The sequence below is a fragment of the Andrographis paniculata genome, unplaced genomic scaffold, assembly GCF_009805555.1.
Source record: "Andrographis paniculata isolate CXL003 unplaced genomic scaffold, ASM980555v1 Contig55END, whole genome shotgun sequence".
In the NCBI taxonomy this organism is placed as follows: domain Eukaryota; kingdom Viridiplantae; phylum Streptophyta; class Magnoliopsida; order Lamiales; family Acanthaceae; genus Andrographis; species Andrographis paniculata.
Genome location: NW_026137590.1, coordinates 2,217,890 through 2,243,723, shown reverse-complemented (window position 1 = coordinate 2,243,723; position 25,834 = coordinate 2,217,890). Strand labels below are relative to the sequence as shown.

Sequence of the window (25,834 nt, the reverse complement as noted above, 5' to 3'; positions counted from 1 at the left end):
TTGAGATTGGATTGGATCTGTTTGAGCCTTGGGTTTGATGGGCATTGAGACTATGGGGCGGGTGGGTTAAACTCAATCGTACGGGTTTTGTGGCGTGCGACGCGAGACTCAAATTTTCGACAATAAGATGACCTGACTTTTATATTTTAGATTATTGTATCAACCTAATTCAACATATTTTTTTTTTTTTTTTCATTTTGAATTCAGATCGACCTGAATGATAAAAAATCCAAAACATTCAAACACAATCGAGAAAAATTCAAAACTATACTCTTGGAATGTATCTCGTAAAAATTCTGTCTTTTAATTAAAATAAGCCACATGAAGTGACACATTTATATCTTAGGATTGATGGGTTTTTTCGAACAATATTTAGTAAATACAAAATATATGAATTAGTTAGCAGAGATAAAATTTAAATAATACCTCCCATTAATAATAAATCAATAGAAACTAAAATTAAATATAATAAAAAAAAAACAAAATAAAAAAGAATTAAGAAAGAATACGAACAATCATGAATTGAGACTAACAAAGCATTTTCTATTTGTGAATCGGAGAATTCCCACCGGACCAAGAAAGATATTCAGGTCGATTCCCTTCGATTCATCCGAAACCAGCAACAGATCTACGGCTTATTTTGCTGGACAATGACATCTCCTATGGCGACAGTGTGGTTGCACACCGTGCTTTTTCCGGTAATCAACAATGGCTACTTATAACATAACATATATACACACAAAATATGTTCACATGCATTTACACTTCCCCTTAAAGCGAAATTATAAAGGTTCGAGCAGGTTGAGTTTGTCACAATGCTGGAAAAAGTGACGAGCAGACAAGCTCTTAGTAAACATGTCAGCAATCTGCGCAGCAATAGTAATGGAGAGAGCTTGGAGAAAACTTGATTGATGTGCTTTTGTGCCCTCATGATGCACTGAATTGTACACCAATTTGATGGTGGATTCATTATCATAGTATAAGGGAATAGAACGAGGTATACAGATGCGTGGAGCGTCAAGAACATGGTAATTCAAAGAAATTTAGAGGTGGCCGGCCGTTCCTGAGTTTTGATGGGTCCGGGAAAAAAGTTAGGACTCTTTTTATAATTATTTAATATATAAATAATAAAAATTATTTTTTAAAAAATATATTCGGCTTGTTTGCTTCTATTTCAAATAAAATATGCTATTTTTTAATAAAATATCATATAAAAATATTTTTAATATTATTATAAATAGTATAATTACAAAAATATATATATTTAATTTTAAAATACAATGGAAACAAATGCTTACACATAGAAAATACCTATAGATTATTATTAAAATATAACATTTTTTAAATTTTCCTAATAATAATAATAATATTTTTTGGATGTACAAATAGAATATTCTTTCTGTCTCAGCTAATCATATTATTTTATTTGAATATGAAAATTAATAAATAATAATATTTCACTAAATATTATTTTACTTAAATATGAAGATTAATAAATAATAATATTATTAGAAAATATAGAAAATTTATAGTAAGTAAAAACTAAAGTTAAGTATTACATAAAATTTATTGGAAAATTAATTAAAAAGTGATGTGATAAGTAGAAAAAGAATGACAAATTAATTATTATTTGTTAAAATAGAAATAATAAAATTGTTTATTATAAATGAATTGTATATAAATTAAACGAACAACCAAGAAAAAAAAAATCTAGCATAATTATAACGAACGGAATAGGTATATTTTAGTTCATACGGTATCAGAGCTTTAGGTTTCGAGTTCGAGTCCCACCGTCCTCCATAAATATTACTTAAGCATATTAAATTTTAATTTATTTAATTAAAGAAAGTATACTATATTTATTATTTTGTATAATCAAATAAAAAAATATTTAAAATATTTTTATAAATCAAATATATAAAAATAATAAAATATTTAGTGTTATTTACAAATTTCAAAAAATTTAAAGGGTATTATATAAAATAAAATATTCTTTAATATGCAAAAAAAAAAAAAAAAAAAAGAATGTATGATTAGAAATGAATTACGATAATTGCAAAAATAAAAGACCGGTATAATTGGAGATGGGTCACAAAATTTTGGCAAAAATAGAAAAATATATTGTAAAAAATTGACATTATTTCCAGAAGCCAACAACTATAACTAAATTATAAATATGTATATGAATAATAAAAAGAAATACTCCCTCCATCCTAATATAATAGTCGTCTTTACTACTTTTGTCCGTTACAAAACAATAGTTTTATTTCCACAAATAATTATATCACCCAAAAACTATCATTAATTTTTTATTTTTAATACACAATTGTCACTACTTTTTTTACACTAATACACTCACAAGGGTAAAAAAAAAAATTATTCTATACTTTTTTACCAATTACTAATATAATATTAATATTAATATTTATTAAATCTCATGTCCAACCCAATTAATACTTATATTACAGTACAGAAGAAAGTATAATATTGAATGATTATAGATATATTAATAAGAAAATAAAATAGAATATTTAAATATAGATTAGATAGATAGTTGGGGTCGATGGCATTCGAACGTGAGAACCGCACCGCCTCTCCGTAATGCATTTTCGACTATTAATTAATTATTACCGGCCAAATAATTCAATAAATTTCATTTTATTTAACAAGAAGACCTATTGCCTGTCTACTTCAACAGATTCTCTACCATTCATTCAACATATTTTATGTTGTATAGAAAATGATATAATTTCCGAACAATCAAAATAGTTCAACAAATATTTTTAAAAATAAGAAAGGATTTGATTTATTTATTTATTTTTAATTTTTTAAAATTATTTTATCATTAAACTATTTAATATTTCTTCAGTCATGTCCGAGTTACGGTAGATACGAGAATTTAAAATAAATATAATTAGTAGATAATTAAAAATATATTAGTAAAAATAATTATCGTATAATATAAATAATTATATATTAAAATTAAAATAACTAATTAGCTTAATTAAAATTAAAAAAATTTAAATGAGATTTAAGGTGTCTAATCATTTAGAAAAAAAAAAGACATGAGACGTAAGACGAACAAAAACGATAATGTGCACATGGTAAATGGAGTGAATATAATTTAAAGTGCCTCAAAATTAACGTTGCTGGTACATTGCCGATGATGATGAAAAAATTTTCATAGAAAATTTGGATAGATTTAAAAATATAAACATATAAAAGAAAAAGAATCAATTTTGATTTTATATTTGGATGAAATGAAACCAACATTTAAAAATAAAATTGAATATAATAAAATTGAAACTGATTTTTAAACTGTCAAAATTATCAAAATCACACAATATTGATATAGATATATTTTTATTAAACTTTTATAATTTATTTGTTAATTATACTAATTATATTTTTAAAAATTTAAAAATCTAGTATAATTAAAAATATATTTATTAAATTTTTTAATTTATATTTTTAAAATTTTAATTTTATTATAAGATAAATAAAATTAACTTTAAATTAATTGTACTCTATAATTTCTTTAAAATTTTATAAATTATATTTTAATTTAAAATTATCTAGTATAATAAAAATTTATATTTTTTTAAAATTTGGTATACCAATTATTTTAATTTAATTATAATATAAATTAAAAATATAATTACTTGTTTAAATTTAAATATACAAATATTCTTTTTTTTTTTTGCATAAAAAGTCAATATAAATAAGTAATATAATTTTATTTTTTTTTAAAAAAAAGCCAAAAGCTAAAAACCCAATCCAAATGTACTTCACCAGTCATCACCTTACTAATATTACAATGTTGGTTGTTTATAGAAAAAAATAAATTATGAACTTTTATAACTTTTTTTTAATGATGTTATTTAATCATTAAAGTTATTTCCTTAATTAGTAATTCCTTAGTTCAAAACATTCCGTAATATTTTATTTTTGATCTATTTTAAACACCCTACAATATTTTAGAAATATGAAATATTAACTATAACTTAATTCCTAATAAATATATACTACATTTTACCTTATCACATTACTCAAATAAATATATATATATATATACTTTTTCCTCTTATCACCTTATTCTCAAATTATTTTACTTAATATTACCAACCAAAATTTTTGTACCAAAAATTCAATATTGCACTATATTTGAAACAAATAGAGTAGCATTTTGTATTTTTATTGAAAAATATACTAAAATGATACAACCTTAATTATTGTATTTGTTTTAAACGTATTTATTAAAATGCAACTTTGTAATAAACCATGCTCTTAACATAAAAAAAAATGTAAAATTTCATCTCGTATGAACTTTTCTTTTCTTACTTGAGAGCCTGTACAAATTTAACACTTTCTCGAATTTTTTTACCGCCATATTGACAATCTTTAATCCATCTTGAACAATCAAGTTCAAAATATGTGTATAACATCAAACATGAAAGATATCGTCATTTAAAATAAATGTCTTTCTACTATTCAATTTTTCTATCAAACATCTTACACAACTATCATTTTAGAGTCATTATCCAATGTAAGTATAGATAACTTTTCAAAAATATCCAATTAAAAAAGATGACATATTTTGTCAATCAATAATGCACTAATGTAAGGAGAAAATAAATAGCTAAAAAGTGTCAATCACTATCAACAAATATTTTTTGAATAATTTTTCATGGTATTGTTGCTACACAAACATGTTAGAAACATGAAAACTAGATTATTATTTTTTTCATCATATTTATTTTAGTTATATTTTCTTCACGCAATGACAGTTGCGTTGTAATTTAAATATGACAGAACTGCAATTTTGGACTATTTTAAAGTTGAAGTTGTAAGTCTTGTCACTTGTTTCATGCCTTTGGAAATACATCTATTTAATGTGATCATATATATTTTTTTTTCAATTTCTCCTACAATTTTAATAAGTGTTTCAATATAATATATTGCAATTTTAGGGTCTCATTAATGTGATAACACACAAAGATCATTACCTTACCAGATCTTAGCTCATTGTGTTTTCATACTTCACAATAGCTTTTTTTAGGTCCATTGAGATAATATGCATTTTTACATCATAAAGTTCATGACATATAGTTTTTTCTAGATACAAATAGTCGGATAATTTTAATTTTTTTGGTAAAGTCAATCATAATTAAATTTAAAAGAAAAGATGAGATATTACTTTTATGGGCTTTGATTAATTTTGTAAAATTCCGATACACAATCATGTTGATAATATATTAAGTAATATGATCTAATATATGTAAAGATATGAATGTGGATATATATATGAGCATTATAAATGTATATGAGACCGTGAGTATATGTATATATATATATATATCTATATGTAATTGTTAGTCTCAAAAAATATATCCCGTGTGGCTACAAGTTAGATTTTTCGAGAAAGCTTTGAGTATCTTCTGAATGTAATGCACCTAAAGGTCAAACGGTGTTAGTTCCGGCAGCACTCCACAAAGTCTGTCCATCGTCCAATTGGGAAATGGCTCCAATAGTAGAGTTACTGCACGGCTTCGAGCCTAAACAGATGGAGTTAGAAAATTTCAGCTAAAATCTACTTGAAGTTGGATAAAAATATGCTAAAAACTTAAATTAACATAAAATATACTGGAATGGATAAAGTTCCTAAAATATGTGGTTAAACTACTTGGAAATAAAATGATAAACTTGATTTTGGATAATATGTGTGATGTGTATGCATCATGTGAATTTTAGTAAATATAACCCTAAAAATAGAAAGTGTAATCAATTCCTAAATTTTAGGAAGTGAGTATATATTCTTTCAAACCACTATCTCCAAGTAGTTTTTCATATGATTTCCAACTGTTTCTTCCATGTCTCATGTTGCTTAACCACATTTGACTTTTCCAAACTCCCATCTGTGACTGAAGAAACCTGGGCCTCCGACTCTATCTTTGTCTTCGAGCCTCATCTTCTGAAGTCTTATCTTCTGAAGCCGCTTCGCTTGAAGCCCGATCCTCTGGAGTCTCATCATTTGGAGCCTTGTTGACTGGTGAGTAAAAGCAACTGCAATGGCTACATTGAAAGAAGTTTCTGTATCTTTTGCAAATCTTATGTGTGGAAGCTTTGAAATTTAAATTGATTGAATTTACATATTAACATTATATGGCTTTTCTACCTAGGAAGAAAGAGAAGAATGAGGGGGGAGAGAGAGAGAGAAAACAAGAGAGAGTGGAGAAAAAAAAAATATAGGAAAGAGAAAACATGAGAAGAGAGAAATGAGAAAATGGCTAAAGAAAGAAAAAAGTAACTTGAATGCAGCATCTACTGTATCAAGTCTAAATTTTAAATTTTTTTATCACTGAATATTAAAGCCATTGTATACATATTTTTTGGATTTTGATAAAAAAAAAATGTCAGAATAAAATCATTTAGACCAGTTAGAAAAGAGTCATTATAGTTGCTCTAACGGGCTCCAGCAAATTAAGAGCCCTAACTTCACAAGGCTCTATCTTCTTGGCAGATTGAAAGGCTTCGTCTTCGGGAGACTCTGGTCTACTTTTGAAGCAGCTCGGCAGAATGGAAGGCTTCACCTTCGAAAAACTCTAGCCTGCTGCGGGATCTTGACGTCTCTTCCTATTTATGCTTCTGACAAAGTCCCCTTCATGTTCAGGTATTCTTGGATCTATATCTAAGTAATTAATGCAATCTAACTGCTGAAAAGTAAAAAAAAATAAAATAAAATAAAATTATTGAAGCGGGAGAGGGAGGGAATGATATTATACGCTTACTCCGTCACTTAAAATTATGTCTATTTCATTTATTATAAATAATTTTATATATCCATAATTTTATTATTGTTTTTTTAATGAATAATAATCAATTTATTATTATTTTTTATACCAATTACATTTTATTTCTATTAATTTTTTAATAATTTTTTTTATAATACCCTTGATTTACTACTTTTTTTTTTTTTTTTTTTATCTATCCAACTTCAATATTAAAATAGTATTTTTTTTTTTTTTATATTTATATCCACACAAATTTACATAAATTTATCGAAAAAGGGAGTCTTTGTTATTACAACAAAGCACATGAATGTCTTTCTATAGGCAAATTAAAGTGTACACAAAGCAAAACAGGATATGATCATTTGTTATTTCAATTGACATCTATATTTTGTCTTGAATGCATTTACTTTTATATTATATGTGTTTATAACATAAGCAAAATCTCTATTTATTAAATTAAAATGCATATGGTATATATATTAATATAATAAGAACACAAATCTCTCCCCTAATATGGCTAATCCTTTTTGACTACTTTGCTTATTTCACAAGAGAAAGTCAATATCAAAACCCTTCTCCAATAGGGAATTCTCTAATTAAAGTGTGAACTTTTTCCTTTTAAGTTTAGAATTTTGGAGTTTTAGGTTTCATAATATTAATAATTTAAATTTAAATAATATTAATATGATATTTTGAATAAAAAAAATATTTTTTTATAATATATTAAATAAAAAATACATTTATTAATATATTTTTTTTTATAACAAAATAATGAATAAGAATATATCAAAATTAATCCTTAAACCAACATAGCATTTATAGTCCATTTCTCACAAATAATATTCTCCCAATTCAACATATTCACAAAAATAGAGGGTTGAATACTAAATAATAATAATAAATTCTCAAATGAACATATTTTTATTTTATTTTGTTATTATAAACTTACAATACCAATTAATAATGATAATTAACCTTTAATCAATGTTGAATTAAAAAGTAAAAACCTTTAATCTATTAATTTATATAAACTTAGAAACATTTATAAATAAAGATAAATTTTATATATCATTCTTACCACATAAAATCAATCATGTAGACGCGTTAAATTATTGATGCGTCTAGGCATTCCAATGATAACTGACTCTCTAAAAGTCGTTCAGGTGTACAATGAATAAAATTTATACTTTTGGAATAAAGTCAAAATAAATATCGCCGCTATTTGTATAAATATTTTAGACTGACGCGGGCATGTCAGACGTCCGACTTTGGAAGTTGGACGGGTAGAATATATAGTACATGCATGGATAAGATTGGTACCATATGTACATGGGCAAGATTGGTATCAATGTGGATGAACATAATTCTCCATCGTCCCAATACAATAGTCTTGTTTATCATTTTTGTCCGTTTCAAAATAATAGTCTTATTTTCATAAATAATCATATCACTATAAAAGTACCATTATTTTTTCAATATTATTACATAATTGCCACTATTTTTTACACTAATATACTCACAAGGGAAAAAAAAAATTTTATCCGTACTTTTTACCTACTACCAATATAATATTAATATTTCTTAAATAACGTGTCAAACACAACTCAGACAAATTATAAATTGTGAATTTTAAAATATAATTAAAGTGTATAATCATATTTTCAAAAAAAAAAGATAAATTATGTGGGACGAACCGAAATAGAAAAAGTGGACAATTTATGTGGACATATAATTTTTTAATAAATTTTTATAATATTATCGTTTAAAATATTATTTTTTCTTAATTTTCATATTAATTCAAATTTAAGTAATTTTAAAGTAGGAAAAGAGTAATAAACAAAAATGACAAGCACAAAAAAAAAATAATAATAATAATACTTTATCCGTTCCAATTCAATTTTATTATTATTATTATTTTTTGTTCCATTAAAAAATATTACTTTTTTATTTATTAAAAATAAATATAAATATCAAAATATTTTTAATTTTTATTTAAATTATAAGGGTATTATTACATCAAATTAAAGAACAAATGACAAAAGAATTTTATACAATCATGCGGAAGGGAGTAATAATAATAATAATAATAAATAAAATAGGAAAATACACGCCCAAACTCATTAGTTACTCTAAATTCCAAAATCAATTAAACAAATTTAAAATAGCAACAAAATCTTTACCACTCCCGGGAGTCAAACTCCTCAGCAAATCTAGACCACCCAAACTCCATGATCAATACAGCCAACGGCACAGATTGAGCAGGAGCTCGCAACATGCATCGCAAGTCCCGGTCTTTATAAACCAAATTAACGAAACTACACCAGTCAATAGAACCAGCTCATATCCAAATCCAACTACCATTTCCGCGTTTCAGTAACACTAATACATTCTTCCCCATGTCGACAATATTCCCAAACAAATCCTCCCAAAATCCTCCCAGACCACAGCTACGGCGGCATTTTCCGGCGCCGATGGCGGCGGCGGAGATCGGCGGCGCTCCGGCGATGCTCCGGCTGATCAGACAGATGTCATCCATTCTCAACAGAATTGCAGAGCGAAACGACGTCGTCGTCGACGCGGGGGCCCGGAATTCGGCGACGATCTTCGACGGGTCGGCCCGGCCCGCGATCTCAGTGGAGTCGTACATGGAGAGGATCTTCAAGTACGCCAATTGCAGCCCGGCCTGCTTCGTGGTGGCCTACGTTTATCTCGATCGGTTCGTGCGACGCCAGCCGTTGATTTTGATCAGCCCGTTCAATGTGCACCGTCTGATCATCGCCAGCGTCTTGGTGTCCGTCAAGTTCATGGACGACATGTGAGTTTTATTATTATTATTATTATTATTATTATTATTATTATTAATTTATTATTATTGGGGCTTCTGATTTGATTTCTTTTTCTTGAATAACCCTTTATTTATTTATTGAAATAGTTATAGTGCTAATTGCGATGAATTAATTAGACAATGTATAAAAATATAACACATAATACATGCTTTATAAATTTTTAGCATGTACATTGCTAGCATATATTATACAATATATTACTCCTTCCGTCCCATGTAATATGGGTGTATTACTGTAGACACGAGAATTTAGGTAAAATATGATTAACAAATAATTAAGAAATTATGTGGGACGGAGGGAATATATCACAATAACATCTGCCTTATTTATGTACAATCTATTTATTTTATTTTAATTTTAATGGTAATCAAGGATTTCCATATAAGAGTCGAGCAAGTAGTTCTTGGGGAGGCCAGGGAGCCGAACTCCGGCATACTTCCCTACGTGGTTGAAATAGTGTGTTACTTTTCTGCTCCCGGGACTCCCCAAGAATCAATATTGTTTGACACAACTGTAAAATCCACAATATTAAAAAAAAAAAAAAAAAAAAAAAGAAGGGCTAGCTGTGATGTCAGAGTGGAACAAAGTCATGTGAATTCTTGCATGCATGTTTTTCTGACAGTGCCAACAAAGATTTGATTTACTGTCTTTTGCAACTGAGTAGCGGGTCCGGGACCTCGTAACTAAAACCCTCCATGGACATGAACACATTAATTTCATGTATTTTTAGGGGAGAATGTTAGGGTGGTGATTTGGAAAAATCAGTATAGTTCAAATCAGTATTCATAAAATATAAAAATATGACAAGTCTTTATTAAAAATAGTATGTACTATTTGTAATAATGACATGTGATGTTGTTTATTTATAAATACATGTGAGTTGTACAAGTGCATGTCTGAAATGAACTGTTGTATGTGTTGTGTGAGACTATATCATATGATGTTAGTTCACGTTTTGTGTTTGTATTATATTCTAGACACTAAAAATATATGTCTAAAATCAATTAAATATCATGTATTTTGGAAGAAAATAAAATTCCAATAAAATAAATATATGGTATTTAATTATACACACATGTTAATTTTTGTACAATAAATATCAACCATTAATGCAAAAATTTGCTTAAAATGGAAGATATCGTACAAATATTAAGTGCATAAATAGAGCCATAATAAATTTGGCAGCAAAATAAATTAATCTTGTCAATAAAAGAAATATATAAATTAATATCTTCCCAACAAGGCAATGATACAAAGATCTTGTCAATAAATGAAGTATATAAATTAATATCTTCCAAAATGGGCAATAATATAAAGATTTTGGCGAGAAAGGAAGGTGCACAATCAAATCGTCAAGAATGGAAAACGGCATCCGATGGAAAAGGAAAGATTATAAAATCTTTCCATCCACGTAGCACCATCCGAAAAGGAAGCCAAGGCCTCCCTCCCCTATAAATAGGAGTCATTGCCAGTTCATTTGACACACCGAAGTTTCATCGATGATTCAAACAAAAGGGTAAGTTTCTAGACTCTCTTTGTATTGTTCTTCATGTTCTTCGTGTCCTTCGAAGCGTTCTTCGTCGAAAGTCACTAATTTGGACAAATGCTCAAATATTGGTTGACGAATCGATGAAGTTAACGTTCTTCGTCGTATGTCCAAGCTGAAGGAAGGATCAAAGCTCTCAAAGCCGTTGAGGAATTCGTCAAAGCCAAGGGAAGGTCTTCAAAGTTCCTCTCAAAGCTTCAAGATGTTCATCGCGTTCTTCACCAAAGAAACAACTCGGCCCTCTTCGATCCAAAAGTCAAAGGGACACGCCGCCAAAAGCGTTATGGAGCACCAAATCCACATTCTCAAAGATCAAAGCTGCGGATCGTTTAAAGAGGACATCAAATCCAAAGCTTAGGATCAAATTACCCGCACGGAGACCAAAGCCCTCAAAAAGCGGCAAAGACAAATCAAAGATCAAAGCTGCGGATCGTTCAAAGAAGACATTAAATCCAAAGCTGAGGATCAAATCGCCCACGCGGAGACCAAAGCTCTCCAAAAGGCGGAAAAGGCAAACCAAAGATCAAAATTGCGGATCGTCTAAAGAAGACATCAAATCCAAAGCCGACGATCGAATCGCCCACGCGGAGACCAAAGTCCTCCAAAAGCGGCAAAGCCAAAGCAAAGGTCAAAGTCATGGATCGTCTAAAGAAGACAACAAATCCAAAAACGATGATCAAATCGCCAATACGGAGACCAAAGTCCTCCAAAAGCGGCAAAGCCAAAACAAAGATCAAAGTCGCGGATCGTCTAAAGAAGACAACAAATCCAAAGACGACGATCGGATCGCCAACATGGAGACCAAAGTCCTCCAAAAGCGGCAAAGCCAAATCAAAGATCAAAGCCTCGGATCGTCTAAAAAAACGACATCAAATCCAAAGCTGACGATCAAATCGCCCGCACGGAGACCAAAACCCTCTAAAAGCCAGCAGAATCAAACCGAAGACCAAATCTCTTCGGATCAAAGAAGCCATAGAAAACCAAGTTGGAAAATAAATCCACCCGGAAGGAGAATCAAAGGACCCATTTAGAGAATAGGACCCGCTTTAAATTCAAATCAAATATAATTTATACAAATTTTGTGTTCATTAAAAATAATACAATTTTTCGTCCACATATATGAATATAAATAATGTGTTGTCACTAATATTACCGTGTGTTGTTGCTAACTATCTGTGTGTTCTTAGTTCATATGTTGTGTTTGTATTATAATAATACAAATAATGTGTTGTCACTAACATTACCGTCCACTATTTGCTAACTATGTGTGTGTTGTTCAACACAGTACTGAATTTGAAATTCAGCACCATAGCCGCTGCCATTTTATGGATATATATTTTGGATGAATTAATGATGCAAGAAGTGTGTTTGGTGCAGATATTACAGCAATGGATACTATGCTAAAATAGGGGGAATAAGCAAAGCAGAAATGAATCTTCTTGAACTGGATTTCTTGTTTGGAATAGGGTTCCAACTCAATGTCACTCCCAACACATTCCACCATTATTGCTCTTTTCTCCAAGCTCAAATGCTACTTCAATTCCCTCCTCCTCTCATAGCTTCTCCCTCAGAATCGGAATCGGATTCGTCGATCGATACCTAATTCGATTGAATGCATGGTTATAGTCTAGGTGATTAGGTTAGGTTAAATTAGGGTAAGGACTTGATAGGAAACCCTAATTTTTTTGTGTATTGATTAGTTCTATCTTGATTTTCTTGATCTTAGTCGGGGAATTCGATGAAAACTTTAATGTGTTGTGATTCTTTCCACATGTCTTTCTTTTATTTCGACGATGATGATGTAGATGTATGCGTTGTTGGTGTCTATGTTTGGTTTTGAATATTGAAATTGGATGTTAGATCGATGAGATTTTATTGAGGATAATGTGACTTGACAAACTATGTGTTGTGCCATGAAATGATAATTGGAGGATGATATATTGCAAATGCTATTTCTCAGTTGCCACAATCATGCTCAATTAATACGATTAGATTAGAGTACGGTGCTAACCCTAACTCAGCACCGTATTTGTTATCCAATGAGTCCCTCGATAAATAATTAGTTGACCAACTTCTGTTCAAGCCCAATCCTCTTTTACCCAAACCTAATCCTTATATCCCTTAAACTCAATCCCAAACCTATAACTCTATGCTCAATCCATTGGTTAGTTTTTGTAATCGAAATTTAGGACCTAATACTTGTAGTTTACAACTAATCGAACACATATGAAACAAGAAACATCGAATCTTTTATATACTTTGTTAATCGAAGGAGTTCGGACTCAGTTTACCCAATATTTCAACCGACTAGCAACACTTACACACAACCTCGACCCAAACACTACCGACATCCACAGAAACGCACAATCAGCGCGATTAACAACCTAATCGAAAGAAATCTCAAGATTCTAAGCCTAAATCATCGCGGATAATCAATTACACCACGAACAGCCCATAAACATAGAATCGAGAAATCAAACCGAAGAACAGCTCTAGAACAAGCTGTAACACAACCACGGTGGATGAACTTCAAGTTCCGATGGCCAAACTCGCCGGAATGCACCAGACAGATCGATCGCGTTCGTCGGGAAAGCTAGGGCTCCAGAGAGTGAATATCGCGATGTGAAGGAGTGAGGATTAATCTGTCCAGTGAACCGGGAAGCAGTGTATATATATATCAGACCCCTTGGACCGGTTTGAGGGCGGTCCAGGGCGGTTCAGGCCAACCGAACCCATCCTCCAATTCATCACTCAATCGGGTCGAACCGCGGGCACGGGATCCGGGTTTCGATAGGTCGGGTCGGGTCGAAGTGTAATATGCACAAAACATCACAGTTTTGTTAGGTTAGTTTGGGGAAGTTAATTAGGTTTATATTAGAGATAATGGTTTTTGATGTGTATTGAGTTTTCATAAAGAGAGATAGACCGAGAGGTGAGAAGTGAGGATGAGGAAATCCGCGAGAGTTCTTGGGTGAGTTCAGACAAGTATTTTCCGGTGAGATTAGGAGCCTTTCCGATGACCAATTCCGGTGGGTGTCGAGCCGATCTCCACCTTGAGGCGTGGTTATCTCGGGCCATTCGCGCATCATGGACTGAGCTGAAATTCAATCGTTCATTTCGCCGATGCAAGAAAGAAGGAAGAAGATCAGAGAAAGTCAAGGAAAGCAGCCGGGTCTGCTCGGGACAAAGAAGATCGAAGCACTTCGGAGAATATCGGAGAAGACGACCGTGCTGCTGCCTGAAGTTGCTGTCCTCCGGTATCAACGATATTTGTCGCTGGCAACCGCTACCCCCGGCGCTATCTCCGGAAGAAACCGGAGCTGCTGTCGGACGAGGGTCTGCCCAAAGATTGAAGCCGTCGTCGTTCGTGTCGGTCTTTGTTTGATTAATCGATCAAAGAAATCATCGATTTGTTGGCGTAGAGAAGGCCGAAGAGATTAATCTCTCGGGCTGAATTCCAAAAGGACACAAACAGGGAGGTTTCGATTTGCTTGATTTTGTTCCTAATTGCTTTCATTAATATTGGGGGTTGTTTGTTTGGCTTTCATTTGCTTTTCCACAATTTAAGCTTTATGTTCAATTGTGTTTAATTTCGTTTCGGTTTATTATTAAATTTATTTGATAATTCGCTTCTGCTAATTTATTTAACGTATTTTTTGTATAAGAAAACAAATTCACAAACAGTATTGATTTTTTTAAATAATATCGATAAAAAATTTAAAAACTATTGATTTAAAGTCTAGATAATATACTATTTATGTTAATATAACGTAAATAGGCCACGATGACAAAAAAAAAAAAAAAAAAAAAAAAAAAACACACTTGAATTCTCCTATATATGGAACATATGATATAGTGATGATTTCCCAAATAGTATTCATTATCAGAAAAAAATAAAAAAAAATTAAATAAAATAAAATTCAGCCTCATAAATTATCTCAAAATCAATTTCAAAACTGTGAATATATATAATATATATTAAATCAGCTAAATTGTTTTGATTTCGAATAGTTAAAATAATCTCGAATTTTTTGAAACCATCTTAAATATATATTTTATTATATTAAATATTCTCAAAAGTTCCAAAGCTATATCAATTATATATTTTATTATATTAAATAGTCTCGAAAATTTTGAAGTTATATTAAATATATATTATTATATTAAATAGTCTTGAAATTTTTGAAGTTATATTAGTATATATTTTATTATATTAAATGGTCTTAAAATTTTTAAAATTATACTTCATCCGTCTTTGCGAAAAAGACGAAAATACTATTATTAGTATTGTGTAATATAAAAATAATGACATTTGTGTAACATACAGTAGAAGTTGTAAGAGTATTTATTATGTTAAGTAGTACAATTACCAAATTAGGAAATAGTAACCTTGTTTTGAAACAGACAAAAATAGAAAATAGCACCCCTTCAATGAGATGGAGGAGTATTACATATATATTCCCACACACAAAGGACTCTTTTTCTGTCCCACAAAAGATATTCCTTTCTATATTTAGTAAATTTATCAATCTTAAATCCATTTAACAAACATAAATCAATTTTATTAAAATTCTCACCTCTAAGACTCACTCAAAACTTTTTTATTTATATCTTTCCTCAATTAATAACATTTTTACGAGTGGGACGGAGGAATACTTAATACCAGGCTCTAATCTTGATGTTGAGATCAAGGAAACATTCCTTGATGTAATGTAGCTTCGTACGCATGTCGACAGCACGGGTTCGAGATGGGTTCTGCAGACCCCGAGACCCGCCCCGCTAGAAAATATTAGACTCCTAGACCCGCCCTGCTTCCACCCGGCCCCAGGACCCGCCCCGCCCTGAACCCGGAAACCTGGAAAATCCGTTTTTTTTTTTTAAATATATAATAATAAATATTTTTTTAACAATCGAATACTAAAACAAATAGCATTAAAAGCAAAAAAAAAAAAATCTAAAAACAATTAAATATTAATCCATAAAAATAAGATAAATAAATAAATAATATATTTTTATTATATAAATATATATATTATGTATAATAATTTAAAAAAATTATTTGGACCAGACGACTAATTGAATTTTATATTTAAAATTATTTAAGTAAATAAATAATATATTTTTATTATATAAATGTACATATATATATTAGTTATTATAATTTTAAAAAATATCCAAGTTCGGGTCCGGATTGGAGCGGATTTTTAGTAAAACCCGTAACCCGCCCCGAACCCGGCCGAGTTTAAAATTTTAAATCCACAACCCGCCCCGAAACATATTATTTTGACCTGAACCCGCCCCATTAAGAGCAGGTCCGGGGCTAACCCGCCCCATTTGATATCCCTATAGCTTCATCTATCAAAGACTTAAAAAAGAAGGGGACGCAAGTACTACAAGCCTGACCTAAACCACTCAACCACAACATTTCCGTCGATAGAAAGATATGCATAATTTTGATTGCAAATCATATATAAATCCCAGAATATACTATTCCTTCTATAGAGGATTGGCATATAAGCATGCATAACACTATATAAATGCTGCACTCATGCCCATGGGTGGGGTGGGGTGGGGTGGGGTGGGGTGGGGATTTCATAAGAGATCTAATGTGGCCTCATCTATATCACCAAAAGACACTTACCCACTCATTTGTGCAACACGCTTCTCTTCGGCAGCTTTCTCTTCTTCTGAGACTGGTTCTGCTTGCAAAAGAAAACATTATTCTTTCGCGCCATGGAAATCAATCAAAGTAATTGAATGCAGTGATTGTCTTTCACCTTTTGTCTTCCCAGGGCCTCATGATCAGTTCTCTCAGTCCAGTTGCTTTTGCGAAGTTTAATCGGACGGTTTCCTACATATTTCCCTAAAGCAAGAATGTACTTAGTTACAACCTTCAAATTTGTATCGACTTAGAGAAGCAAATTTTGAACTTCTACGGGTTTTTATGTGCAGAGATCCCCAACAGATCAAGACATGGGTTGGTGTGGGTGGTCAGCGTACCTAAAACGAAAAATTGTTTAACAAAAAAAGGACAAAGAAACCCGGAAGAGAACTAATTACCATTCATTTCTTTCAGTGCTCCAACAAGGTCAGTTGGATTAGAAAAACTTACAAAACCAAAGCCCTTGGTTTTGCCTGTACGCTTATCTCTTACAACCTAAATGAAGATAAGGCATTGTTAGTTATATCATATAATTGCTACTCAAGCAGATAAGAAGTGCAAAACCCGACTGAGATACTAGACAATCTAACAGAAGTGAGGAAACACATTCCAAGGAAAAGCTTATTAGACAATAGTACAGAAGAAAAAAGAGAAAATTGCAATAAATATCCGGTACCTATGGTCCATTATCACTCTTGCCTTTTAATTGTCACCTTAGCAAAATATATCCTATATGTGTTATTCTTTTGCGATTTTTGTCCTCTGAAGCACTATCCTACGCCGTTTTCAACTTGATGCGCGACTAATAGAAAAAACTCGTGAACAAGTGACACATGTAGGATATATTTTGTCATAATGAGTATTTAAATATATCCCACAAGTGTCACTTTTTCGCGTTTTTTATCCTCGCGAGTAATATTGTATCCGTCGTGAACTTGACGGGCGGCCATAGGACGAAAATCGCGGAAAAATGACACCTGTTAAATATATTTTGCCATTGTGACAATTAAAAGATAAGAGTGATAGTTGACATACGAAATATTTATTGCAATTTTTCCGAAGAAAAAAAAAAATAGTGAAGAAGCTCAACTAAATTCTTAACTTTTAGCACTAAGAACATACTGTCATGATACAGCGATCACAAAGTAACCTTCCATTTTAAAAAAAATAATAATAAAAAAAGTAGATTGCAGTGACAACACATCCACAGGTATTACAGAGCTATAGAGATGCACTTTATAATCAGCATTACTCATTCATATCCATTGTGAAAAAGAACACCACAAATGAATAACAAAAAAGAAGACCACAACATAATGAACTTGAGCCAATTCAGGGTTCCATGACCCTCAGATTAACATCTTATATCATGTGCACCATTCCATATATACGTCAAATAAATGTGACCTATTAGATCATGCTCCAAAGCCAAAAATATGAAGGTGAGTTGTTGAAAACATACTCTGGCCATATTGAAGGAAGGAAATCTTGAGAAGGCTTTGGACAAGACATCATCATTCACCTCATTTCCAAGATCGCCACAAAATAGACGATAATCATCTGCATGATGATAGGATTAGATACTGATATCTCTAAGGCAGGATGAAGAAAAGATGGCAGAAAATAAGCTTAAAACTACTTGCACAAGGAAAACAAGTACACAACCAAAAAGTTGAAAAAGATAATTGAATTATCCATAGTGGCATAGTCAATTATTCTAGCAATCAACTAAAGACCAAAAGTTGTAGATGGTACATGACGCGAGGCATAAGAACTGCGCCAAGCAACGGTGCATGCGCATTGCACACTATAAATACTACTCCCTCTATCCTACGTACCCTGCAACATTTTCCATTATAATTTGTCCTATATATCCTGTAATATTTTCAAAATAGGAAATAATTAACTACATTTTATCCCATCACATCCATTCAAATAAAAAAAATAAACATAAATTTATGTCTCTCATTACATCACTTAATTCCTAATTTATTTTTCTTAATACTACTCACCTAAAATTCCCGTGCTGGAAACCAAATATTTCACCATATGTTGGACGGAGGGAGTAATATATTTTTATAATACATAGTACATACTTATGCAATTAGTATAACATATTATTCAACGAACAAAAATAGCCATTCATGTATCTTATAAAAATTATGTAGGACGTAAGAACCAATACATCACTTTGATATAGTAAGAGAAAAAGAAAAGCAACCACAGGCTACCTTACCTGGCAGAAGACCGGTAGCACAGTTGGAAATGTAAGGAAGCGTGAGTGGCAAAGGGAATATATGGAAAAACAGAAGGCAGAGAGAAACTTGGAAGAAAGATAAAATAAAACTTTCCATATGCTTATTTAATTTTATTTTTTTTCAAAGCCATAATGTATTCTAATTAACCCAAATAATAAAAATATTTTTTTATTAGAATCCCTCCTTGTGTCACGGACCATGGCAACGTCACCTTTGGCATCCGCCTCAGGCCCAGCACACCATAACAACTATATTCAAATTGTCACATCTCAGTTAAAAATAACCCTAATTATACCTTGATTCTAGTTCTGAAGAAGGCTATTTAGAGCAGACAAAATAAAACCTAGAGGTTTGGTAGTTAAATACACAAAACCAAGGAACAATTTTATAAAATAACACCACATTTGTAAGCAGTCCCTTGCTCATGATATTTTATAAAAAAACTTAACATACATCGAACACTAGACAAATCGATGAAGAGGATAAAAACATACAAAGAGATTAATAGAAATCAGTCAATAGGTTCATACTCTCAGGCCATTCTGCAAGAGTGGGATCTTCCCATGTTTGCCCGGCTGCTTTCCGCGGAATTGCTTTCTTTTTAGTCTCTGCTTTGTGCTCTATATCACCACTGGCGAGTGCAGCTTTTACACTTTCAAGAGCTTCAGGTGTTATTGTCTGAGCATCCCTTTGAAACAACTGTTGGGCCTGTCCACATCCACAGCTGCTATTTTAGAACAGAGACATTAACAGAATTATCAATGGACAAATGCACATATTCAATTTCAATTAAAACTTCCAATAAATCATTAATATATACACCATCACTTGTTCACACCTTCGTTAGAGACACGTTTTCTATGCTTAAGATGAAAGCATTAAACAATCCCTGTGGGAATTGGATTGGACCACAGCTCATACAGAACTAAATTCTGAAAAAGCTACTTTGATATATATAATATATATATGATTTGTTTCATTAGCGCATCGAAGCATAAGACGAGCCACCCCACCTCTAATCACAGCAAAATAACCCAAACCCCAAAAACAAAAGTGTAGCTTTACGTTCGGCTTTAAATCAAGGTAGTCAGAGCTTTAGAATTTTGAAAATTTTCCCCTAGATTTAGATACAAGTTTCAATCCCTTCAAATCTACTGAGTAACTCCACCAGGTCCAAAAATCGAAGGCATAGGCTATAATTTACTGTAACTAAAAGTGATTTATGATAATCACCTGTTGATATTGAGGCAAAGAGTAGACGCCAACAGGAGCTGGGTAAACAGGTTGTGCGACTGAAGGAACAGCAGGAGGTGGGGTTGCCCCGATGTAAGGGGCTGAGGATGGGGCAGGTGTTTGTTGAAGGTGAAACGGCGTCGGGAAATATGAGGTGGTTCCCGTAGCAGGGTATGCGTGCTGGGAGGACGACAATGCCGCAGAATCAGAAGGCACCAAAGCCATGGATCCACAATTCTGAGACATAAAAGATAATCAACATGATGCAAACAGAATACATGGGTAATGACAAAATCAAAGACAAATTTGACTTAATAGAAAAACTGAAGAATAATAAAAATAAAAGAATAATGGATCAGCAAGAGGGATGAGATCAGCGCAGGAAGGAAGAAAGCCCACCCAACCTGTAGGGCTCAAGTCTAAATTGCAATTCAATGCTAGAATGCAATCCACGCCTTTCTTACAGCCCCTAAACGCCTCCCACCCCATCCATCATCAATCGCCAGAGCACGTACAAGACGAGAAATGGCGACCAGGTGAGGTAGGGCGACGGTGTTCATATTATTGAAGAGGTTGCGAACCTCAGACACTGTGTAAATACTCATACACTGCCAGACAGGGGCCCTCTTCTAGATCAATTTAATTTCCTAATTAAATTCCATCAATGCAATGCTTCCTTCCTTCCTTCCTGCTCAGACCTTTTACTTAATGCCATCATTTCCATTACTCAGTAGATCCAAATTCAAATTCCAAATCAGAATGTAAAATAAACAAAACTAACAAACAAACACAAGGGAATGAATATTGAGGCAACAATACAGCACTACTAATTAGTAAATTATGCTAACTAATACTTTGTAAAAAGATCCGGAAACCGAAATACCTATCTTCAGTAAGCACAGAAGAGATGTCGGTGTCAGCACACGTACATATCTATCTATCTATCGATTTCATTTCCGGAGAATGCAAAGAAACAAACATCAATAATATTGTCATGATTCGATCCAAGACACTCAAATGGCTACAACATCACATTAACATACATACATACATAAATTTGTGTAACTGTGTGTGGGTGCACTGCGCGCGTGAAGACCTATTAACTTACCAGCAGGGTTCGCCAAATCCGTCGAGTTGCAGAAAGGAAAACCACAGAAGAGGGGAAGAATCCTTTATTTATCTGAGAGGAGAGATGTCTGACACCGGAAATCAATAAGTTTTACAGAGGAGAAGAAAAACTCCGTGAGCGTTCGTGGACGGAGGAGGCGTCGCCGATGACAATTAGGTTTTGCAGAGTGACTGCGGGTCGGATTCACTGTAAATGGGCATGGGCTATGATTGAAGTTGGTTTATTAAATGATTACCATAATTATAAGTTTACTGCTTTGACCAGCGCAAGCTTTAAAAAGAATAGGTAAAAATATATTTAAAATGAAGTAGCCCAACCGAAGCCCAAGTCGGAATCATGGCCCAATAAAACAAAGTCTAATTTGAGCAATAATTTTATTTTATTCTAGATAATGACACATACGTGAGTCTCTCTCACCGCATTTTAATTTTATACTCCCTCCGTTCCAAACATTAACAACTGCAACATTTATAATATAAAATAATTAATTATATTTAATTTCTACTCCATTTTTATCTCCTCACATCGTCTAAATAAAAAAATTAAATATATATTTTTCTCTCTGTCACATCACCTAATTTCTAGGTTATCCAACTTAATAATATCCACCTAAAAAAATATTACACCATGTTTGGAACCAATACTATTTATTTCTTTTCTCTTCATTTTCTGTCAGTTTTGTTTATTTCATTTTCTTTATTTTCTTCTTCCAATTGTTTTCTTTTTCTATCACCGTTTCAGATCCTTTTTGGAAGAAGTTGGAGAAACCTATTCAATTTTTCATTTTTTTCTCCAATTATTTTCTTTTTCTTCAGATCTTTTTGAAAGAAGTTGGAGAATTCACCCAATTTTTTTCTTTTTTCTCCTATGGTTTTCTTTTTCAAACACCCTTTCAGATATTTTTGGAGGAAATCGAGAATCCATCCAATCTTTTTTTTTCTCAAATTATTTTTTTTCAAACACTACTTTAGATTTTTTTTAAGGAAGTCAAAAAACCCATCTAATTTTTCCTTTTCCTCAATTTTTTTTTTTCAAACACCATTTCAAATCATTTTTGGAGGAAGTCGGAGAACCACCCAATTTTTTTATTTTTCCTCAAATTATTTTATTTTTCAAGCATCATTTCAGATTTTGTTTTTTTTTTTAGGAAGTCGAACCAACCTAATTTTTCATTTTTACCTTTTCAGATTCTTTTTGGAGGAAGTCTGAGAACCCATCCAATTTTTCTTTTTTTCTCCAATTATTTTCTTTTTCAAACAACGGTTCAGATTTTTTTTGGAAGAAGTTAGATAATCCATCAAATTTTTTTTTCTTTTTCTCAAATTGTTTTCTTTTTCAAACATCCTATTCAATTTTTTCTTTTTCCTCCAATTATTTTTTTTTTCAAACTCAGTTTCAGATTTCTTTTTTATGGAAGTCAGAACATCCATCTAATTTTTTCTTTTTACTCCAATTTTTTTTTAAACACCGTTTCAGATCCTTTTCGGACGCAATGTTTTATTTTTCCTCAAATTATTTTATTTTTCAAACACCTGATTGTTTTTTTTTTTGTTTTTTTTTTTGAGAAAGTCAGAAAACCTATTTAATTTTTTCTTTTTACTTTTTCAGATTCTTTTTGGAGGAAGTAGGAGAACCTATCCAATTTTTTCTTTTTTCTCATTTTATTTTCTTTTTCAAATAACGTTTCAGATCTTTCTGGAAGAAGTCAGAGAAACCCACCCAATTTTTCATTTTTTTTCAAATTATTTTTTTTTCAAACAAACGTTTTCAGATCTTTCTGGAAGAAGTCATAGAATTCACCCAATTTTTTTCTTTTTCCTCCAATTGTTTTCTTTTTCAAACACCATTTCAGATTTTTTTGAGGAAGTCGGAGAACTCACCCAATTTTTTTTTCTCCAATTATTTTTTTTTCAAACACAGTTTCAAATTTTTTTGAAGAAAGTCAGAAAACTCATCTAATTTTTCCTTTTTCCTCCAATTATTTTATTTTTCAAACACAGGTTCAAATCCTATTTTGGAGGAAGTCCGAGAAACGTTTGCAGATTTTTTTCGGAGGAAGTCGGATAACCAACCCAATTAAGTCAGAGAACCCACGACAATTTTTTTTTTCATCAAATTTGTTTTTTTTTCAACGTTTCAGATCTTTTTAGAGAAGTCAGAAAACACATCCAATTGTTTTTTTTTTTCAAAAATCCTACCCAATTTTTTTTCCCTCCAATTATTTATTTATTTTTTAACATAGTTTCATATTTTTTTGAAGGAAGTCAGAGAACCCATCTAATTTTTTCTTTTTACTCTAATTTCAGATTTTTTTTTTTTTTTTTTTTTGAGAAAGTCGGAGAACCATCTTATTTTTCTTTTTTACCTTTTCAAATTCTTTTTAGAGGAAGTAGGAAAAACCTATCCAATTTTTCCTTTTTTTTAAAATTATTTTCTTTTTCAAATAACGTTTCGGATCTTTCGGGAAGAAGTTAGAGAACTAGCCCAATTTTTCTTTTTTTTTTTCTCAAATTATTTTCATTTTCAAATAAAATTTCAGATCTTTCTGGAAGAAGTCAGAGAACTAGCTCAATTTTTCTTTTTTTCTCAAATTATTTTCTTTTTTAAATAAAATTTCAGATTTTTGTGGAATAAGTCAGAGAACTGGCATAATTTTTCTTTTTTTCTCAAATTATTTTCTTTTTCAAATAAAATTTCAGATCTTTCTGGAAGAAGTCAGAGAATCCACCCAATTTTTCATTTTTCTCAAATTATTATTTTTTTAAATAACATTTCAGATCTTTCTAGAAGAAGTCAAAGAACTCACCCAACTTTTTTCTTTTTCCTCCAATTGTTTTCTTTTTCAAACACTATTTCAGTTTTTTTTTTTTTTTTTTAGGAAGTAGGTTATTCACCCAATGTTTTTTTCCTCCAATTATTTTTTTTTCAAGCACAGTTTCAGATTTTTTTGAAGGAAGTCGGAGAATCCATACAATTTTTTATTTTTCTTTAAATTATTTTTCTTTTTCAAACAGCGTTTGCAGATTTTTTTTTTTTGGAAGAAGTCCGACAACCCACCCAATTTTTTCTTTTCTCCAATTATTTTCTTTTTCAAACAACGTTTCAGATTTGTTTGGAAGAAGTTAAAGAACTCACCCAATTTTTTTCTTTTTCAAATACCTTTTCAGATCTTTTGGGAGGAAGTGGGAGAACCCACCCAATTTTTTCCTTTTTTTTTCTCAGATTGTTTTCTTTTTCAAACGCCCTTTCAGATCTTTTTGGAGAAAGTCAGAAAATTTACCCAATTTTTTTCTTTTTCCTCTAATTTTTTTTTTTCAAACACAGTTTCAGTTTTTTAATAAGGAAGTCAGAGAATCCATCTAATTTTTCATTTTACCTCCAACTATTATTTTTTTTTCCAAACCATTTCAGATATTTTTTGGAAGAAGTCGGAGAACCACCCAATTTTCAACAGACTCGTTCAGGTGAGTTGCCGAAAAAATTTCGAGCCACAATACATATATTTCAAATGTGATTAAAAGTGCCCTCACCAATTAAAATTTTAAATCTTATTCTGAACAGATGTGCTCTATCTAGTAAAGTAGTTATAATCAACAAAGGGTGTGTTTGTTTGGGGTTTGGATTTTGAGTTGAGATTTGAATAGTAAAAATTTTGAATTTGAATAGTTGCATGATGTGATAGGTGTGTTGATGTGATAATGTAAAATCGATTTTTAGTATAATATAAAAAATAAAAAATAGGTGTTCGATTTGATGTTTTTGGGAAAAAAAATAGATGAATAATGAAATTAAAATCCAATCCCCAAACAAAGTGTCTTGCTTCAAGGTAAATACAATAAATAAATAAATAAATGAGTAATTTAATTAGAAAAGTTCTTAATAAAAAATGCATTATACGATAGCATGTTTTTAGATATTCTAAATATTGAGTTTTAAATTGAGTAGATTTAGATTTAGATAGCATGTTTTTAGATATTCTAAATATTGAGTTTTAAATTGAGTAGATTTAGATTTAGTCTTATTCTGTTTATGTCTTTTTATGCCATATATTTTCATCGTGAATATCAATACAATTTTTTAACAAGATTTATTAATTAATCTATTTTTTGAAAAGATATGACGTTGCCTGTTAGCTAGGCACACATTCATTTCTAACATATTTTCAATTCTTTTTGCAAACAAATCGAAGATATTGGGGCATATATATTTGATATACAAAAATATAATTAAAGGTAAAAGATTTTTCTTAAGGCTTTGTTCTTTAGGCACGTTTTCGCAAAAATATTTATATACTATACACATGTAGTATTTTTATATTCCACGTAATATATCTGGATCGCATAATTTTATTTTTTTTTCAACAATCTCA

At 31.0% G+C, this 25,834-nt stretch overlaps 2 protein-coding genes across 3 annotated transcripts; one reads left to right on the top strand and one right to left on the bottom strand.

Moving 5' to 3' along the window:
• Positions 1-9,203: 9,203 nt before the first annotated feature.
• Positions 9,204-13,221, top strand: LOC127256412 (cyclin-U4-1-like). The gene is made up of 2 exons (XM_051282417.1): positions 9,204-9,606; positions 12,561-13,221. Exons 1-2 carry the CDS (start codon positions 9,263-9,265, stop codon positions 12,784-12,786), a joined length of 570 nt encoding a protein of 189 aa, XP_051138374.1. The 5' UTR covers positions 9,204-9,262; the 3' UTR covers positions 12,787-13,221.
• A 2,289-nt stretch (positions 13,222-15,510) lies between these two features.
• On the bottom strand, positions 15,511-21,674 carry LOC127256523 (uncharacterized). 2 transcript variants are annotated; one of them, XM_051282575.1, is made up of 8 exons: positions 21,445-21,674; positions 20,337-20,573; positions 19,634-19,811; positions 18,308-18,405; positions 17,244-17,340; positions 16,961-17,046; positions 16,825-16,882; positions 15,511-16,038 (listed from the first exon to the last, which is right to left on the bottom strand). In XM_051282575.1, exons 2-7 carry the CDS (start codon positions 20,559-20,561, stop codon positions 16,829-16,831), a joined length of 738 nt encoding a protein of 245 aa, XP_051138532.1. In that variant the 5' UTR covers positions 20,562-20,573; positions 21,445-21,674; the 3' UTR covers positions 15,511-16,038; positions 16,825-16,828. The 2 variants fall into 2 exon arrangements, with proteins under 2 accessions (XP_051138532.1, XP_051138531.1); XM_051282574.1 differs by lacking the exon at positions 15,511-16,038 and having other exon boundaries at positions 16,614-16,882.
• Between the last annotated feature and the right edge of the window lie 4,160 nt (positions 21,675-25,834).

What these genes read in the sequence shown, in the direction of transcription:
- LOC127256523 (XM_051282575.1), bottom strand. Translation starts at nt 20,561, where the DNA reads ATGGCTTTGGTGCCTTCTGATTCTGCGGCATTGTCGTCCTCCCAGCAC. An exon ending in CTTTGCCTCAATATCAACAG is followed by an intron (nt 19,812 to 20,336) that starts GTGATTATCATA and finishes GGATGTGGACAG; the next exon opens with GCCCAACAGTTGTTTCAAAG. An exon ending in AGCACTGAAAGAAATGAATG is followed by an intron (nt 17,047 to 17,243) that starts GTAATTAGTTCT and finishes TTCTTGCTTTAG; the next exon opens with GGAAATATGTAGGAAACCGT.
- LOC127256412 (XM_051282417.1), top strand. Translation starts at nt 9,263, where the DNA reads ATGGCGGCGGCGGAGATCGGCGGCGCTCCGGCGATGCTCCGGCTGATC. An exon ending in GTCAAGTTCATGGACGACAT is followed by an intron (nt 9,607 to 12,560) that starts GTGAGTTTTATT and finishes TGTTTGGTGCAG; the next exon opens with ATATTACAGCAATGGATACT.